This window comes from Eucyclogobius newberryi, unplaced genomic scaffold (genome assembly GCF_026437365.1).
Source record: "Eucyclogobius newberryi isolate DKJ021-1_F unplaced genomic scaffold, fEucNew1.0.hap1 SCAF_5, whole genome shotgun sequence".
In the NCBI taxonomy this organism is placed as follows: Eukaryota; Metazoa; Chordata; class Actinopteri; order Gobiiformes; family Gobiidae; genus Eucyclogobius; species Eucyclogobius newberryi.
In genome coordinates this window covers 34,100,293-34,121,583 of record NW_027316167.1, presented here as the reverse complement: position 1 = coordinate 34,121,583, position 21,291 = coordinate 34,100,293, and the positions used below count along the sequence as shown (strand labels likewise).

Genomic DNA, 21,291 nt, shown 5'->3' with positions numbered 1-21,291 from the left:
ATATGAATGGATGAAACTAAACACAATTTGAGTTATGTCCATGCTCTATGCGAGCCTCAGTAAATCAGTGGTGAGTCTTTACCTGATGGTGTTGGTGGAGTTGCAGGGGCAGTACTTGTCGCACAGCATCCCGTACAACCCCAGGGGGCAGTATCGGTCCTGGCAGCTGGGGCCCTTGTACCCCTCGTCACACAGACACGCCCCGTTGGTATGGTAACAGCGCGCCCCGTTCTGACAGTCACACTTGTGAGCGCACTGAGGGCCGTACGAGCCCAGCGGACACTCCTCCTGACACCTGCAGAAACACACAGACAAAGACAATTTAAACTCTAATGTGGTGTTTTTGTATATTTACATTTTTGCTGTTACAATAATGTGTAATTAAATTGACCTCCCTTATCAAGTGTCCACAAATAAAAACCATAAAGAGGACACATTTGAATAAAAATTGCAATTTGAGCTGGTGCAATATAGAATGTCCTCTGCAAAGAACAAAATATCCAGACTTTTTGTAGAAAATATTAGTTGTACCTGTAATTTAGAGCTCCACAAACATGTTGTGAAATGCATGAGATTCTTGTATAGTTTATTAGTTCATATTAGTTCAGTTTAATCTCAAATGCTAATGCCCCTGGAGTTGTTTACAACGTGTTTACAACGTGCACTCTGAAGAGAATCCTACTTTTTAAACATATGTCGCAAATCTGCTGCTATTATATTTTTTATTTTTACAAAATCCTACAGCCCTTAAAGATGTGAATAAATTAAAGAATGATCTTAGAAGCTTTGGCACCTCTGAATGGGAACTCTGAATGTGAATCTAGATTTGAGTAGTTTTGACAGTTGATTTAGTTCCTAGTATAGCCTGGATCAGTAGTTCGCAACCCTGCGCAGGCAAATATATTTTGTATATTGTCAAAATACTATAATAGTTTTTGGTTTTAATCCTCCAAATATTCTTACAGAGACATAAAAGAAAATACAATTCAGTGTTTTATTTTAAATTGTTAAATTATATTTCTAACTGATGATTGAGTTTGAAAACAGATGTTTTTTTTTAAATTTAATTAATAAAAAATAATAGTAAATATGAAAACAAATTAAAAAAACAAAAAAATAGTAGAAAACAAAAAATAAACTACAAATGAGGTAAGTGTAGGACTATATTAGGAAACATTGAGTCATAAAATCTAGGTATAATAGAGATCAAAACTAGTCAAAATTCAATTCAATTCAAGCTATTTTACTTAATCTACATAAAATATCCAATAAAATGTACTTTCACTGTCAAAATTAGAGCTACATCCATTCTTTATTATAACAATTCTTTATTCACTTACTATCCTACTATTACTGTATATTTCACACTTGAACTGATGAGCTGTGACCCCATAACATCTATAACCTGTCCTTGTCAAAGAAAACACTCCCACATTTGTCCACTGTTGTAGTCATTTTCTACTCAAACCATATTCAGCACACGTTCGACGCTCAGTCCATTGAGAAACAGACAAATCGCTCCATTATCGCGGCCCATGGAGGACCCCTGCCTCCAACACGTTTAAATCAAACGCTCTTCCTGAAAACACCTTATCTTCCATTAGAACACGCGCGGCAGGAAAACTCCACTGGAAAATTAGTCCGTATTGGCTAATTCTGCTGTCCAAACCAGGATAGATGGAGGTAATTTGGCTCGATTGAGAATAACACGGGGCAGAGAGAGTCCATTTTAGATCGTTTGACTGAAGATGGGAGAAAGGTGGACATGCACTACAAAAAAGACGTGAGAGAAAATGAGTCAAGAATGTTATTTATGCTGCTCATTTAGATAGTATTTCTAGATCCTTTCATTTATTGCTTTGAATGAATTATCTTATCACAAGTAAAATTAGGCCAGTGCAGTAATATTTGGCTATTATTTAAATTTGAATCAAGATTAAGATTCAGAAGAAATTTGGAAGCATCAATAATCGGTTTGTGTCAACACCCAATCCTCTGCATGTGAAGCTTCAGACTTTAGAGAAGAAATTTGGCTATTTTTGTGATGGAAGGCAATGATTAAAAGTCTGCTTTGTTTGTGTTGAATATTGAGGCCCATTTTTCTTTTAATAACGCAAAATCAATAGGAATCAAAATCAGATGGCAAAAATGTCATTATTCTGTCATTCTTGCATGACTTGTACTGTCCCTGACTCACTAGACTAGAGATGAGCTCAATTAAACTTAAAGTACACATATTATGCATTTTTGTACCTCCTCTTTTAGAATTTAAAATAAATCATCTATTGAAAATCACACACTGCTTTCATTTGACTGTCATTTTCTCCCTCATCAGCATTTGTGTTAACACTCCATCTACGACTTAAAAAAAACAAAAAACGTTTTTTGAGTGGACCCAGCCTGTTTTGTACAGTGTAGTGCTACTACCCACTTTAGCCCGCTGGAGACCACAGGATCTCGACCTTTGATTTCACAAATCTGGGAAATTTGGTCTGAGGCTTTTCTAAGGCTCAGAGAAAGAGCAGAGAAGACGAGCTCGTGAACAGGATTAATGAAAGAAGTGTGACTGAAGCTAAACACAACTCCAGGTGTGTTTATGACGAGGGAACAATGTTAAAGCAAAACTAAATGTTGCTGAATTATGTGTCCTTTAAAATGATGCATGAGGTTTTTCTGATATTCTCATTTCTTTGTTTGGTGTAAACATACATTATAATTTTACACCAAACGAGTTGCTATTTGTGGAGAAAGGTTTAAAAATCTAGAGAAAATTACAGGAAGTGACATCACACCAGGGACACAGTCTATGTACAAAGTTTATGTATTTTGACCCTCTGAACATACTTCAACAAAATAAAAGTGCTCTGATATATTTTTATTTGTCCCAAAAATAAAAAAAATAAAGTTACATTGTGTGATGTCATCAATTACACACAGGAAGTAAAATTGCAAACCTAAAACAATTTGCTATTCTGGAATAAAATGTGTTAAAAGTTTTAACAAAATATAAAATATATTTGCATTTTAGTTCAATGAGTCACCCGACAGAGGCACTTTAACTGTCTTCTATGTGCAGTTTTTAAAACTTGGAAACGGCGACTACAACGCGAGCAATTACAACACAAGTTTGTTGTGATATTAAACTCAGTCGGGCATACAAAGTAAATACCCTGCATATTACTTAAACGCACTTCCTCGGCACCAACTTTGAGACGAGACCAATAGTTGTTTCATATCAAGCAACAACAATATTTAAATATCTTCAGCCCGATATATTGTTATGGGACACAGCCACATAACATTACTTTAAACAACATCATTTAAAAGGCCCCATAATGAAACCATAGAAGCCTCTCTGCTGTAAAATGCTGCCTCATTGTTCTCATATTTGTTTGGACTGCACTTTATTACACATTCCAGCTCCTATCCCGGGTCAGGATGGCTCATATTTTCACACGCGCGGTTGGATAATTTCCCTTGGGACGGACTTAACTTCAGTACAGGGTAAAAGGCGGCAGAGTGGAGGATACCGCACCTCTCTGATGAGTGTAAGACTTTAGAGTTATTTTATTTATATCTAAATCTACATTTAGACACAGATTTTGGATTGCCTGAATTTAAATGTGCCTAATACCAGAGCTTGTTTTGGTCGATTCTTTCAGTGTTTTAGAACAGCTGCTACTATTCTATAAGTTAGCAGATATATGTACAGATCATGTCATATTGTATTTCATGTTGTAATGGTGTTCCCTCATCATTAGTTTACTTTAGTTGTATTTTATTGATTCATTGCGTCGCCACAAAATAAATAAAAATGAAAATCCACTGGGCCACAACAGTTTGAACCAAGTGAACAAAATGAGCGGGGTTTGTTATTCTGAAACATAAAATATCCATATTTAAAAAGAATAAATGACATGGGACATGGGAAATGTGTGGAAATGGAGGGCACTACACCTGATGTTTAAACCGAGCAGGAGGGATGAGTACCTCTCTCCGATGAACCCGGCGTTGCACTGGCACTGCCCGCTGATGTGGTCACACAGGCCTCCGTTTCGACACAGACACTCCTCTGAACAGTTCATCCCAAACAGACCGAAGGGACAGGGCTGAGCGCACACTGGACCCTGAGGACAAGGAGGGTTCAGAAGTGTTGTTGTGTCAGAATTTATGTGAGCAGATCTTATTTTATTTTATGTGACATCGTAAAACATGTAAAATATCATGTGAACCGAAAAACAATGAAAGCAAAAGCAAACATTTGTTCATATAAAATTGAAGAAAGTTGTGAGAACCAACATTTTTGAGACGCAAATGTCAAAGTTTCAGAAACCAAAATGGAATCAACACATGAATTGATGAACAAGATCAGAACTCTTTGAAAGTAGCACTGGGCATGGAGATGAGCAGATTATGGAAATATTGATAATATTTTGGACAAATTATATTGTAAATTTCTAAAAAGAGTACAAAGTTAGATTTCCTCATTTTGTGTGTCAGTTCACAGTAAATTGTCTGATATTTGGTCAAGAGACTCCCACTTCACATTCAAAATAAACAGTTTCCTCCACAGGGCGGCTGGGCGCTCCCTTAGAGATAAGATGAGAGCTCAGTCACATGGGAGGAGCTTGGAGTAGAGCTGCTGCTGCTCCTCCAGGGGGAGCTTGGAGTAGAGCTGCTGCTCCTACAGCTGAGGTGGCTCGGGCATCTGTTCCAGATGCCTCCTGTGAGCCTCCCTGGGGAGGTGTTTTGGGCATGTCCCACCAGGAAGACCCAGGACATGCTGGAGGGACTATGTCTCTCTGTGACCTGGGAACGCCTTGGGATCCCCCCAGAAGAGCTGGAGGAAGTGTCTGGGGTGAGGGAAGTCTGGGCCCAGACGGCTGCCCCCGCGGCCCGTCCCCAGATACAACAAAGATAGTGCCCAAAGGTGGATCTGAGCAGTTAACAGAGTCATAAACAATGTAACATTTGTTACAGTTTAATTTTGACAATATTCTGTTATTTAATATTCTACGTTCATACAACATTTACATTTCTTCAGCTTATGGTTTAGCATTAGCCATATTGTTTACATCCAGGTTCATCTGAAATGCTTAAGTTGGAACTTGAAGTGGGAAATAACTGACCTCCTGTATCTGCAGCAGCATTAAACCTCAGCTACATTTAAGACACGTTTCAACACATTCCTTTTAGAAAAAAATCATTAAGGTATTCATTTTTGTCAATGTCGCCCACCTCAAGCTTGGCAATATCTATCTAAGTGTGATCTGATCCTTGTGAAGATCAGCTTTTTTAATGAAATCCTCCTTAAGTTATTCCGTGCTTCTCTGTTTTGCTCTAAAATCAAACACAAAATACAGTGAGAAGGTTTTTCTGACTTCTCTGGCTTTAACTTCTTTAACAGAACTTTAACAGAATCAGTCAAAGCATCTTCACCGCACGATGAACATTTGTCTATTTCAAACCATCAAATGTCAGAATCAAATAGTTCAATAAATGTTTCCCAAAAGCAGGAAACTGAAAACATTATATAGGCGTGAGAGAGTGATTGTTACCATCCACCCGGGCGGACACGAGCAGCGCCCGCTCACGTGATGACAGGAGCCTCCGTTCTGACAGGGGCAGCGCTGCTCACACAGACGCCCGTGTTTCCCTGCCGGACACGGCTCCTCACAGCTGCAAGACACAGACAACACACACGTAATGAACCACACACACACACACACACGCACGCGCGCACGCACGCACGCGCGCGCACGCACACACACACACACACACACACACACATACACACATACACACGCACGCACGCGCGCGCGCACGCACACACACACACACACACACACAATGAACAACACACACGTAATGAACCACACACGCACACACACACACACAAACACAATGAACAACACACACACACACACACACAATGAACAACACACACAAACACACACACACGCACATACGCAATGAACAACACACACACACACACACAATGAACAACACACACACACATACGCAATGAACAACACACACACACACGCACATACGCAATGAACAACACACACACACACACACAATGAACAACACACACACACACACACACATACGCAATGAACAACACACACACACACACACACACAATGAACAACACACACACACACGTAATGAACCACACACACACACACGCACGCACACACACACACAGACACACACACACACACGCACATACGCAATGAACAACACACACGCAATGAACAACACACACACACGCAATGAACAACACACACACACGCGCAATGAACAACACACACACACACACACGCAATGAACAACACACACACGCGCAATGAACAACACACACACACACACACACACAATGAACAACACACACAAACACACACACACGCACATATGCAATGAACAACACACACACACACACATACGCAATGAACAACACACACACACACACACAATGAACAACACACACACACACACGTAATGAACCACACACACACACACGCACGCACACACACACACAGACACACACACACACACACGCACATACGCAATGAACAACACACACGCAATGAACAACACACACGCGCAATGAACAACACACACACACACACACGCGCAATGAACAACACACACACGCGCAATGAACAACACACACACACACACACACACAATGAACAACACACACAAACACACACACACGCACATATGCAATGAACAACACACACACACACACACACACACGCACATACGCAATGAACAACACACACACACACACACACACACACACACACAATGAACAACACACACACACACACACACACATACGCAATGAACAACACACACACACACACGCACATACGCAATGAACAACACACACACACACACAATGAACAACACACACACACACACACACATACGCAATGAACAACACACACACACACACACACACACACAATGAACAACACACACACACACACGTAATGAACCACACACACACACACGCACGCACACACACACACACGCACATACGCAATGAACAACACACACGCAATGAACAACACACACACACGCGCAATGAACAACACACACACACACACATGCGCAATGAACAACACACACACACAAACAAATGTTTTTATGGTTCCTACAATCTTGAAAACTTAAAATGGCATTAAATAAAGTTAAAAATATTATCATCTTCTTTGTATTATATTTTCCATTGTAAATAAAGGTAAAATAAACAAATACTGTTTACCGTTTCTTTTTTATCATTTTCATTTTCCAAATTGTTCTGTATTTGTAGGACAGGGTCTGCTAGATTTGTTTAGTTGAATCCAAGTGGACACTTTGGACAGACAGTGTATTTGGAAGACAAAATACAATGAATTTTAAAATAATTAACATTATCTCTTTCATTTTTTGTCTTTTTCATGTTAGTTTGCCCTTTTTAAAAAAAAAATTTCTTGTCAAAACCCACAAATTTGTGAACAATCAGAACATAACTGTAACTATTTACATGGCACTTCAATAATCTGATAACTCGAGTAATCGGATATGATTCGATTTTAAAGGATGCATGTTTTCAAGGTATATTCCTCAGCAATAAAAACATCTGTAAATACATGATTTTACTGAAGTGTCTTAAATGTTACACAGTGGATCTTTATTGTAAATCCTACTCACAAAACCCCCGTGTAGCCGGGCGCACACAGACACTCGCCCGTCTGGTGGTGACACGTGGCTCCGTTCTCACAGCCACACTCCAGCAGACAGTCCTTCCCATAATGCAGAGCGTCGCAGTGCTCCTCGCAGCGCCACCCCTGGTAGCCCTCGGTACAGACGCACGCGCCGGTGATGGGGTTGCACTTGGCTCCGTTTCGACACTGGCAGCGGTTTGTGCAGTGAGGGCCCCAGAAGTCGCTCTCGCACGCTGGAAACACATTTCACAAAAACACTCTGTAATTCAAAGGTTCAATTTGTCATACAAAATATCTACGAAATAATTTGAGTTTAAAGATGCATCGACTGCATCGTTGAAAATGTTCAACATTAAAGTCTATATGACACATTAGACTACAATTTTCAATTAAACAACGGGAACATGATTATATTTAAGATTTTACCAAACATTTTGCCTGTTTTTCTCCAATTTGGCAATTTTGATGACATTTGTAATGTCACATCCTGGTTTGACATGTCCAGCAGATATAACATAGGTAGAGGTAATTCCACAACTGTTACTTAGCAACCAAATTGTTGCCGAAGGGCCAAAGTCCTTTGAAATCATACAATACAGTTATGATTTGACAAATAATTACAGCTGACAATATGTGTATTTAGTAAAATGACAAAGCAAATATATTTTTGATGGAATGGCGTTTTTGATGACATCACAGAGGGATTCTGTTGTAGAACTCAGCTCCAAGTTTCCACTTTTATTTATCACATTTTCACCACAAACTGCAACTTGACTGATGTAAAACTATGTTAATTTTTTTACCACAGGGACGATCCCACCAAACAACGTCCTAATTAAAAAAACATGAGAACCTGTCACATAGGCTTTAAATGAATCTATCTCCATGGAGACAAACAGGTGCAGTTAAAGCCACAGTAAGGGCTGGTTTGGTTTGGTCCTGTTTTCAGATCAGTTTAGTGCTAAAGCAGATTTGGTTTGGCTGTTCTGTGATTTTAAAATAGAATTCTAGGTAAAAATCCAAAGTCAAAACAGAAAACTTGATAATCATTAATGAATCAAAGTGCACAATCCATTCACTTCACACTCGATAAGGTTCCTAAGATATTTCTCAAACCACAGCTTCAGACTGACAGAAGTGAGGCTGCCAATCTGCACGATCTGCACCATCAGCCCCTCTGACCACCTCCAACACACCCAATTCATACTAATGTGGGTGAAGTGTCTTGCCTAATGACACAACTATTATCTGACGGACATACAATTGCATCATGATTGACAAGTGCCACCACATTGTCGCTTCTGATGTAGAAACATATATTCACCTGAGATAGTTAGTTTTGAAATAGAAGAACCTGGTGGCAGTGGGTGATTGGTGTAGACTGGCCCAGTAATTACAGAGACATGAACCATAAAAACATCTGCAATCTGACAGTTCAAAGGCAAATCCTACAATAAAGACCTTCACTCTCCTTCAGTTTTACAGTACAGTCCGACACTCTCAAACAGAACGCACATGACATTAACACAGCAGGACACTTCTAAAGGTCATACTGTCTCCGGTAAACCGGAGACAGTATTTAAAGCCTGACGAGTTCTTATGTCAGGGGGAGGACAGCATTAGTCTAAGGAGCGTGAGGTGTTCTTGGACCACTGCTGTTTCTGAGGCATAAATCTGAGGAACATAGGAGCAGATGGGGACAGCTACCTTTGCACGGACACCTTTAAAATGTCATTGAGAGCGAATTAAGATAAAGTCTGTTCAACGTGTACTTTATCACGACACTATGAGCCACTGCAAACACGACAGCCCTAAATCATACAAACTGCTGGAAGTAAGTGGAATTTATCTGGACTTAAGTTCAATTGACCACAACTAGACATGTACTAAATAGATCAAGCATTATTTTTCATCTAGTATTGAGCAGAAGTGGTAGAAATATGTTTAATTGCAGTGAAGAAAATTGTGACATAGGAGAGACTAAACAGCCTCTGCACAAGAGGCTTTATCAGCACAGAAGACACTCAAGTTCAGGACCACAGAGCACCGTGCATCTTCATCTTGAAGCCACTAACCACTCATTTGAAGACAGTGAGGTGAAGATTCTAAGGAGGGAGAAAGATGGTTTGAAAGAGGAGTTAAAGAGGCAATCTTTGTTTAAAAAAAAGAATCCGTCCTAAGACAGAAACCGAGGTTTAAGATTTAACCTTCCGGTCGTTTATAATGGAGTTTTGAATCCCTTGAGCGGGAGACGCCCAGGGCATTCAGATGCTAATCAGGTACTCAGTGAGGAGGGAGCAAAAGCCAGGTTACAATAGGAGGCTGATAGCCCATTAAAGGGATGATAGTAAACCAAGAGGGTTAGTTTCTAGTGAAACCAAAAACACCCTTTATCAGGAGGTCCCGGTGGGCAGGTCCGACTCAGAGTAGGATAAATAAAATAATGTTCCTTTATTCGCAGATTGAGAATGACTCTCGGATGAGTGTTGAAACATTTCAGAGTCCAGATGACTACAACTGAATATTTTTCTATAATGAAACACTCCAGGACGAATGAGAGATTACACTGACATCATCATCATTAAATATTTTTCAGTTTATTGTAAAAATGTGTTATTTTACGAGGCGAGGTAGGCGGGACCATGGGGGCGGGACCACTGGAAGTGACGACAGGCTAAACATAGCTGTTAGCGCTGCCGCCGACAGTGTGATGTGCAGTAACGTCATCCTGGAGCGGGCCATGCATCAACCAGCAGGGGGCGCTCTCTCCGTCATCACTACTGTACACCACGTTGATGGATTCGGTGTGATGCTCATTTGTTTCAGCAGATTGTGGCGTTAGCAAAATACAACACAATCCCCCCAAGACAAGCAGTGAGTGATGAGCTGCTCCGTGTTCAAATACAAATGACTAAGTGGACAAAACAGTAGGAATTAAATTAAGTAGGTGAAAAATAGAAGGTGAAATTGAACAGCACATGAATGTAAATGTTTTTATTTAACCTTTATTTAGATATTTATATGATTTTTTTCTTCTTCCTGCTCCTTTTGATTGTATTAAAAACAGGCAAAAGGACCAGCTGATTGTTTGATTTGTAGGCGATTAAAATCCTCAAGAATGTATTTGTGGAATGATTTGAAGACTAACAGCATAAATTACTGTAAAAATATAAGAGAAATAACAGATTATATATTAAGAAATAGATGAAAACAAATACTAAAACAAATATCACCATGACACAATGGGTTTTTGGTAATAAATGATAAGTGCATTGTAGTCCTGATGAGGACTTGTTTGGTCCTGTTCCAGCCCTTGTTTAGTCCTGATCTAGTCCAGGTTCAGATTTGGGTTCAGCCCTAGTTCAGTCCCCATTTGGACTTGTGAATGTGAAAGTGACAAAGTAGACCAAATTTAAGGGCACTTCTGACAAAAAAGGTTGGGTACCATTGGTATAAAATGTATAGGGATTGTGATTTATTAAAAGATACAAACAATCCTGCAATAAATATGTAGCAAGAAACTGATGTAAATATAGCATAATTAACAAATTGTGCAAGAATACCTTCCTCTATGCATTTGTACCTTTGCCAATTCAAAATGTTTTTCGTATTGAATTGTTCAAAAAAACCTCTTATGGACAAATGTTGAAAATTAGCATATCATTGCTATGTCCATATCAAATAAAATAAATAAAATAAATAAAATAAATAAAATAAATAAAATAAATAAAATAAATAAAATAAATAAAATAAATAAAATAAATAAAATAAATAAAATAAATAAAATAAATAAAATAAATAAAATAAATAAAATAAGCACACTGCAAGATTCATTGCAATTGAATCAATACAGTTTGCAAATCACAAAGGGCTGCATTTTTTTAAGTGCCATAATTTCCTTCACAAACAACTAAATAAAACACAACCAATATATCCAGCCTTTTTAAGTCAATTCTTCCAAAATTTGCACTTTGATTCAAATTGTGATACTTGTTAGAAAAATGTCAATTATTCCCAAATTGTCAATCATCCCTGGTGCAATATTTTCTGTTCATGTAACAGCTGTAAATAAGAGTGTTATTATTATTTTTATTAAGAGTTTTTTTATAAGAGTTTTTAAAAGTTATCTGTTTTTTTATTATTTACTTCTGTGCCTAATCTGTGTTGCAGCACTGGAATTTCCCTATTGTGGGACAAATAAAGTAAATAAATCTTATATTATCTTAAATTGTACAGCCCTATTGCATTATTGAATGTTTTTTGTAATTGTTTGATATAAATGGACTTAAATCAAATCCTATAATAGATACGTTTCAAACTGTTACTTCTTGCAGTAGTTTCTCCAATCAATTCTTCTGATCTACCCACTTAGTAACCTTTGAATTGAATATTCCTACAAACATTGATCTACTGACACTATGACATTTTTTCCCCAAAAAACTTTCAAAATGTACCACAGCAGCAGTCTCCTCGCAGAGCTTCAATAAATGGAACCAACAGAATTTTTTTTTTAAAAATCAAACGACTATTTAGGCATTGGTCAACAAAAGACAAGCAGATTAACCAACATTTAGAGAAAATAAGCAAATGGATAGAAAACACACATTGTTGTTCAAGCGGTGCAAGATAAATACAAGCCATTACAAATCTTTATTCAACGGAATCTTCTACCATAAGTCACATTCGACACATCTGGCCCCAAAAAAGTTAAACTGTTGCATAAATCAGAGCCCAAAGCTAAAAACAAGTACAAAGAAGCTTGGTTTTATTGTACGTTGCATCATCGTTGATACGATAAATCAAAGGCCATTACGTGTTTGATTTATGCCTGTGGGACTGTGCTCCCCCCAGCAGAGGGAGCCGCGGAGAGCAGCTTGTTTATACCGGATAAATGAATGGGTTCAGTTCAAAGACGGGGCAAAACCAGACTCCCCGAGCGTGGGTGGGACTTAAGCCCAAAGAGGAGTTGCATCAGAGAGAGACAGTGGCCACAAAGTCACTCGGCTCAGTAAAGAACAAGAGCAAGAGCTGAGCTGAGGGTTTAGGGTCGCACTCGAGGTTAGAAGTGTTAAAAATGAAATGTACAACTTTTCTGAAGGGGAGAAACTGTATTGCTTTGCTGGAATGTTCCACAGTATAGCATTGAACATATAGTATATCAAATTTTAATTTCATTTTGCGAGTGTTTTCGAGATAAAAGCAGGCATATATTTGTTAGTTGGCCCGCCTTTCCACAGAGCTGACCTATAACTTGGTGGTGGACACTTTACCAAATACAGTAAATACATTTAATTTTGACAAACAGTTTAGATTTATTTTCATTGTTTTTTGATGATGATCAGCTCCACCAAATCAGAGGTCCTGGTCCAAGACCAGGTGGGTGGGGTGTCCTTTCCCCAAGTGGAGGAGTTCAATTATCTCTGGGTCTTGTTCACTAGTAAGGGAGAAATGGTGTGTGAGATTGACAGTTGGATTGGTGCAGCATCTGCAGTGATGCGATCGCTGCTCTCGATTTACCGGTCAATCTACGTTCTACCCTCACTTATGGTCATGTGCTCTGGGACATAACTGAATGGACAAGATCGCAGATACAAGCGGTCGAAATGAGTTTCCTCCGCAGGGTGGCTGGGAGATCCCTTAGAGATAAGATGAATAGCTTAGTCACAAGGGAGGAGCTCGGAGTAGAGCAAATGCTCCTCCAGCTGAGGTGGCTCGGACATCTCCCCGGGGAGGTGTTCCGGGCATGTCCCACTGGAAACAGGCCCCGGGAAGACCCAGGACACGCTGGAGGGACTATGTCTCTCTGTGGCCTGGGAACACCTTGGGATCCCCCCAGAGGAGCTGGAGGAAGAGTCTGGGGTGGGGGAAGTCTGGACTTCCTTACTAAGACCGCTGCCTCTAAAATAAAGTGGAAGACAATGGATGAAGGTTTTTGGCCATCCAGGTTTCAGAGCAAAAACATATTGTTTTAAGAGTTTTAAACTTAAACACTGTTGTCTATTGTTCTGAATTAAATTTTATCTTGCAATGTTTTTGATAAGGATTATTTTCTCTTTAATCAAGATTTAGTCAAATAATTATTGTTGACCAAAAATTCAATGCCAATTTAATCGACTAAATCCATAATACATTCAGCCAATCACACATTCAATAATGCATTAGATTTATATAGTGCATTTAAAGACAACCACGCGCTTCATTCACTCCATTCTCTGAGGTGGTAAACTACCGTAGCCACAGCTGCCCTGGAGCAGACTGCCCAAACGCTCACTCAGACACCACATTCATACTTTGGCCGCACTAAACTCGATACATCAAACTGCACTAACTGAATGTCCCTCATGTCCTGCTCTTCTCCTTGGCTGTTTCTCCAGCGTCCTTAGTATTTCTACCATAACCACAGCGTTTCTATGTTCAAACTCTCTCTGCTCCGGTTGAATTATTCAGCAGCCGCACGGAGCAGGTGACGAATGGCTTTGATCAGGAGTAGCGTTCTGGCACCAGCACAAGTTTGGCTCTAAATTAACAGTGCATAATGTCCACTGGCAGCCGAACACTTTAAGATATGGTACATTTCTACATCTGCCCAGACCACGGCCAATAATAAAAATGAGCTCTCAAAAGAAGAGGCCATTTGAAATAGGACTTTGCGGCAGTGCAGAGGATTTATAGGCTGTTGGGACTATTCAAATGTGCAGTTCTGTTTGTCCAGGAATGAGTCGACATTTAAAGGGAACAATTGGGCAGAAATGCACAATTTTTAGGATATTATTGAATACATTCTACTATTTTGTGTACATATTAATATGTAGCACTGTGTACCTGTCTATTTTGGTTGTTTACACGACTAATCTAATATCTTATATGGTTATATAATCTTATATAAATCCAATGCATCCCCTCCACCTTAACGTGGTGGAGGGGATGCATTGGTTGGTGGACACCCGAAGTAAGGGATGCCATTGGGCTGAAGAAGGAGGTCGATCAGGCCGGGGTGTGTTCCAACTACAGAGGGATCACACTCCTCAGCCTCCCCAGTAAGGTCTATTCCAGGGCACTGGAGAGGAGAATCCGACCCATTATGACTGGAGCAGGAGCTGTGTTCGCATTGCCGGCAGTAAGTCAGACCTGTTCCCAGTGCATGTTGGACTCCGCCAGGGCTGCCCTTTGTCATCGGTTCTGTTCATAGTTTTTATGGACAGAATTTCTAGGGAGGTGTTTCAGGCATGTCGGGCTGCTGGAGGGACTATGTCTCTCGGCTGGCCTGGGAATGCCTCGGGATCCCCCGGAGGAGTTGGAGGAAGTGTCTGGGGAGAGGGTAGTCTGGGAGTCCTTGCTTAGACTGTTACCCCCGCGACCCAGCCCTGGATAAGTGGAAGATGATGTATGGATGGATTTATATAAAGCCTTTTGAGTAGGATTGTAACTGACGATTATTTATAGTCGACTAGTCGGCGATTATCTCCTTGATTAGTTGACAACTATTGGACATTTCTATTGGACATTTCTATTGGACAACTATTATTTCTATTGGACATATAATTTATTTTTAAATACATTATCAACTAAAGCTTCAATTATGGCGACTTAAGAATGTTTTTTAATTTTTGCTATTTTGATTAATAATGCCATTGTCTTTGTTGTAAAAGGTCTTTTCGATTTGTGTTTCTGTTCCAGATAAACGATTAAGCTCATGTCTTCATATTTCTGCACATTTCTTCACATTTCCAGATTTCTTCACATTTCTTTCACATTTCTGCACATTTCTTCAGCTTTCTTCTAATTTCTTCACATTTCTGTAACTGTAACATTATGTAACTGTAGCTGTAACTGTTCCTGACATGTGGCCTCTTCTTCATCTGACACGTTTAACTCTTCAAAACATGTATATTACATATTCTGTCGCTGTAGCTCAATGCAATGCTCAGTGTAAATGTAGAACTATCAGAGACTATTTTTATTATTAGAAAGAGGAACAAAAATCATCGTTTTAACCAGCTGAGGTCAGACTTTATTCAGATCTGCTCAATTTGATCACTTTTATCAAAAATGAGGTTTGTCAAAAATCTGGTTCCGAAACTGGCAACTGCCCAGAACCAGCACCGGAATCAGCTTGGTGGAAGGTGGAGATGTTATGTCCTACCAAAAGAGTTACATAATGCAGCTAAAATAGAAGTCCCAAAGTTAAAACAGTCAGTCTTAAGTACTTGATAACAGCAGAAGTCCTTGAAAGTCACATATTAAACACGGTGATGCATTTTCAATTTGTGTTTACAGCATCATTTGAACAGTAAGCACCTTCTTATATATAAACATATAAATGTCTTGTGCCCTGCGTTTAGACGTGCGGGCGCAGAGCAACAGGTGCGTTCCGTGATGGATGTTTTCATTAAGCGCTTCTGCTCCTGTTTAAAGGCACTTCTGTCTTCTGCCTTCAGCCATTTGTAAAAATAAAACTCCGAGGACTCGGACCGAACCATTTTTCACCTCAGAAGCAAAGTCTATGCAAACGTTACACATCCTTCGTTACTCAATAGAGACCGCTGTTGAAAAATGTTATCTCATGACTAGCAGCAGCAACGCAATACAGTAGCCATTAGTGTGCTAACGGCTAAGATGTGTATCAGCCAACAGTCTAATGTACAGGTAAATCAAGATTCAAATACAATGATGACAGTGCTGTAAAAGTGATGTTGAGGCACAAAACAGGAACAGACCAAACTATTAACCACAAAAAAACAGAAATATGACTTTATACTCTTGTTAGGAAGATTATGATTGATGCTTCGAAGGCAATTTTATATATTTTTTGATTAGACAATAGTCACAATATTATAAACAGGGACTAAACCTGGACTAGACAAGGACATAACCTGGACTAGACAAGGACTAAACCTAGACTAGACAAGGACTAAACCAGGACTAGACAAGGACTAAACCAGGACTAGACAAGGAATAAACCAGGACTAAACCTGGACTAGAAAAGTCCAACGTAGAACACCGAAGTGTTCTGACCTTTAGTCCTCAGCGACCCCAAACACGGGAACATTTTATGAAGACAGAGAATATTCCAGATGTTAATTATTCCGTTGCCGGGTACTGTCGATGGCCGGGACAAAAGGGTCAGTGTCCTTAAGGCTAAAGTTGGACAAAACAGCTCAGCTAAACACGGCGGCGCATCACCATTAGCCACTTTAATCCAGGCGAGTGCTCCTGATATGAATGGAAAGCCTAACTGCACCAGAACGCACTTACTGCTACTTCCAGAGGACAATTACAGCACTAATGTGAATACTTATATGTATAGCATACTGTACAGCAAATAAACAACCTCTAGTGAATGATACAGAGGGGTTTTCTGTGTTATTGATCTGCAATAACCAATTAAAAGCTACTCATTTAGATATTGGCTGCTAAGAACACTCAACTAAAATACAATATATCGACATCAAAAACACCTTAAAACTGGATTGTCAACTGTTGTCCCTAAAACATTGAGCTCATGTTTGGACTTTGTGACTTCTCTTTTCTTCCATATGATTTGTCTCTGATACTTAGTAATAAACAATATCATAAAAAGATGATTATTTTACACTTTGTTAATTTTAAACAACAAAAAGTATCTAAAACGGCTTATAAAGAGAAATGGGGCCGTTTACTTCCTGTTAAAAATGCAGAACTGATAAGCCTTTTCATACTTTCATTTCAGCGCAGAGAGCAGTGGGTTTTTGTTTAGGTGTTTTCCTTTTGAAAAGAGGCAACAGAATGTGCATGACCTGGTGCTTTTTGAATAAATGCAGGTTCGAAACAGGTGAAAACAGAACTTTAGCAGTAACGAGGTTATCGCACGGTTAAAAACTCCCTAAAGTTGATTTTGAACAATGTCTCCTTAAATCAAACTTTCCTTCAGCTTTATTTCGCTTGGTGTTTATGTTTAGAGTAGATTCAATAGTCGGCAAAACGGCGAGTCAAACAATATGTTTTTATAACGGCTCCGATCGCCTGACGCTGAGTCTGTTTAACGCCTTTATTCAGGCTTCAGCGAATCAAACTATTCCCATCAGCGCCTTGTCAGAACTGTGGGCCACGCTGACAAATGAGTAAACAATACAAGAGGAGGGAGGAGGAGGGAGGAGAGGGGGGAGAGAAGAGAGAAAGAGAGAGGGGGAGGAGAGAGAGAGGAGAAAGGGCAGGAGAGAGAGAAGAGAGGGGGGAAAGAGAGAGGGAGGAGAGAGGATAGAGAGAGAGGGAGAGAGGGAAGGAGGAGGAGAGAGTGAAGAAGTAGAGAGGGGTGGGAGAGGAAGGAGGGATGTGGTTGAGGAGGGAATGAAAGATAGGGAAAAGAGAGAGAGGAGAAAGAAAAAGAAGAGCGAGTACAGAGATTTAGAGGAGGGAAAGATGAAAGAGGAAAGGAGAGAGAGTGAAAGACAAAATTGGTGTGATAAAGGTGGAGAGAGGAGGAAAAGAGAAGGGGGAGAGTTAAGAGACAGAGAAATAGAAGAGAGAGAGGGAAAGGGAAGGAAGGAGAAAGAGAGAGAGTGTTTTACTTTTAACTATATAATTATCCTACTTGAAATCAACGCAATTTAAATAAAAACAATGAGATTACGAGATCCAAAAAACACAAACTTGTCAAAGGAGAGAGTAAAGAGTAAAGGAATGGAGAGAACCAGAGAGAGAGAGAGAGAGAGAGAGAGAGAGAGAGAGAGAGAGAGAGAGAGAGAGAGAGAGAGAGAGAGAGAGAAAGAGAGAGAGGGCTTTGTTTCTATAATCACAGCTTTAAATGTCCCACATCACCACATGGACCACTGCACTTACACCACAAGTGACAAATGAGTAAATGAGTTTGGAACAGACGAGATGAGGGAGATGAGGGAGCGGGAACAAGAAGGGGGATGGAGAGAGGAGGAGAGAGGGGAGGGGGGTGCAGAAGTGACGAAAGATCATACTTTTACATATTTCATGTATTTCTCAACCAGGTCCCACTGAGAGCTTGAAACTTTGGAGAGATTATGTTTTCATGTTGACTTCATGCATCTTGATTTTCAGTTAGATGAGGTACATTTTAGTAGAATAGCACGAGTCAGAGGAAAAGTATCTGTGAGAACCGAAGTAGTAGTTTTAGTAGTAGTAATGTATGTAGTAGAAGACATAGTAGTAATAGTGACAGCAGCGGCAGAAATAGTAGCAGAAATATTGCAGTCTGTGTGTCGTACAGCCTGGCCTTCCTTTCAGAACCATGGACAGCTTTAGCCTTGTTCATTACAAACAGCTTGTGTTTTCTTGTATCAAATTGCTTCTTTTCCCACCTTCACCAGTCTCACTCTCACTCAAAAATCACAAGTCATGTTTTTTCAACCCTGATTTGTTTTGGTTACAGCAGCAGCAGCAGCAGCAGCAGCAGCAGCAGCAGCAGCAGCAGCAGCAGCAGCAGCAGCACCAGCAGCAGCAGCAGCAGCAGCAGCAGCAGCAGCAGCAGCAGCAGCAATCAGTAACCCTTACTAAGTGTAGAGGTAGTACATATTGCTTCTTATACTTGAACTTTATATCAGCACCATGGACAGCTTTGGTGGCTAATCTATTCTCCTCTTCATTTCCATTCCAATTTTCCAGTTTGTAACAATAAATATACAATAAATGTAACAGGAACAGCAGCAGAAGTAATGGAACTTCAACGGCCTCACCCATTTTGAAGCCTGTGTGGTTCAGTAATAAATCCATTCAAAAAGGAAGCTAACTATCTATGTGGTGACTAATGTCTATAACACTGTTGTTTTATGTCCAAAAACAAGATTAACTTGTTTTTTTCCTTCTAAATACGTTTCAGGGACAGATTTTAGATACAATTTTTGTAGAGTGTAGTTGCCAAGTGGCCACTGAGCGTCACCACTGAGCACCATTCATAATTAATTCAACCCTTTGTTTAGTATCAGTAGAATTGTCAATAAAGTGGACTAATATGTCTACAATATCAACAATACCTACAGGTATAGCGTGTCTAAGGAATATAACTATACACTCCTTGTTGATGATACATTAAAAATGGGAATCAAAAGCCTTTAAAATAAGGTAAAAGTCCATAATTTTCTCTCCCTTTTTTCTCAAATGTATTGACAAGTTGTTGTTGTTTTTTAAATACTTCAGCTCTTGTCTAGAATGTTCAACTATTTTTCTTGTTAGAGTAAGTTTTGTTACAGCCATTAACTGTTTTCCCTCCACTTCTGTGGTCGTTGGATAACTGTGTCACTCTGAGCTGGAGCAGACATTTGTCCCACATAAAACCCACTACGCACTCACCGCTTTAATTCAAACGCATTGATTTCCTATTCCCAATTAATATCAGTAATTAGTTTGTGCATATTTCACCGCAGAGGGGTGATGGTTTGTGGGTCGATGCCGGCAGATGGACGACACAGTTAACGCGCTCACAAATCAGAGCAGGAGGACAGAGGCAGGGGTCGGCTGGGGCAAAGCTAAGTACTCTTTATATGGTCATTTACACTGAGGACGTTTACAGAGAGGTCAGAGGAGGAGGCACGGGGCAATCGATGACGCAAAGTGTTATTTTTATGTGCAGGAATCAACGTATCGGATGGACGGGTAAACGTAGGGTTTCGAGATGTATCACAATCACAATTTGAAAAGTTGTAAGTCGCAAATAGCACTGAGACATCTGGAGGAAGTTAAGAATCCCTGGGTAAAATCTGTGCTTACAACATGGAAAGAGCTATTAATAACATACAAACTAATGTTAAACTGTTTATTACTAAGGTTTCATGCCAAATAGCACCAACCTGAGATTTATGGCCTGGATATCAAAAGGTATAAAGGTTTTTCCACCAGATTGTAAAAGAAAGTCACTTTCACAAGAATCTTTTGGTTTGGGGAAACAGGACTTTTATAGGTATTTATAAATAAGGAGTTATTATAACTGAGAAATTAAACAAAGCCTCTAGCTGAAATATTTATGAAGGCTTATTGATCATAACTTTCAAGGGAAAAAAATATCTGAACTATCTAAATGCCTTACTATCTAGATAGTTAATCCACTAAATATACTAAAATTAAATGGGAAAGAGTTGGTAATGTAAAATGTATGTACTTTACAGTGGAGGATATCTTCATAACACCATGTCAAAGAGCTCATTATTCACGGGGACAGAACAATGAACTTTGGAGAATTTGTGGTTTCCGGGAGACAAACCATTACCATGTGTTCTGGGACCGTCCTGTGTCACAAAATATTGGACAGACATGAAAAAAGCATTGCAGACCACCATCCCACACTTCTTGGAAGAAGGTCGTCATAAAAAATGGACACAAATCACGCCGACAATTAAGGACTGGACCGACATCATAATCAACATACGCTATATGGGGGAAAATAATAACTTTTTCTTTGTATGCCCTCACTTCCTTATTTTCTCATTTTAACTTTCGCTCTGGCCCTGCCCGGTTTTGTTTCTGTTTTTTTATGTTAGAAACCAACTTTTTCCCCCTCCAAAAAAATACCACTTAATGAAAAAACAAAAAACAAAACACAATTATTTATGTAAAAGGAACAAGCAGA

The 21,291-nt window shown here is 39.6% G+C and overlaps 2 protein-coding genes across 3 annotated transcripts in view; both read right to left on the bottom strand.

Annotated features, from left to right (window-relative positions):
* The window catches only part of LOC140381215 (multiple epidermal growth factor-like domains protein 11), a 156,792-nt gene that overhangs the window by 43,281 nt on the left and 92,220 nt on the right, over window positions 1–21,291 (bottom strand). For both annotated transcript variants that reach the window (XM_072465242.1, XM_072465243.1), the window contains exons 6-9: window positions 7,708–7,954; window positions 5,559–5,679; window positions 3,991–4,127; window positions 83–295 (exon numbers count right to left, since the gene is read on the bottom strand). In XM_072465242.1, the coding sequence (XP_072321343.1) occupies window positions 83–295; window positions 3,991–4,127; window positions 5,559–5,679; window positions 7,708–7,954 (718 nt within the window). The remainder of the gene's footprint in view (window positions 1–82; window positions 296–3,990; window positions 4,128–5,558; window positions 5,680–7,707; window positions 7,955–21,291) is intronic.
* The window catches only part of dapk2a (death-associated protein kinase 2a), a 216,914-nt gene that overhangs the window by 104,674 nt on the left and 90,949 nt on the right, over window positions 1–21,291 (bottom strand). The window lies entirely within an intron of this gene.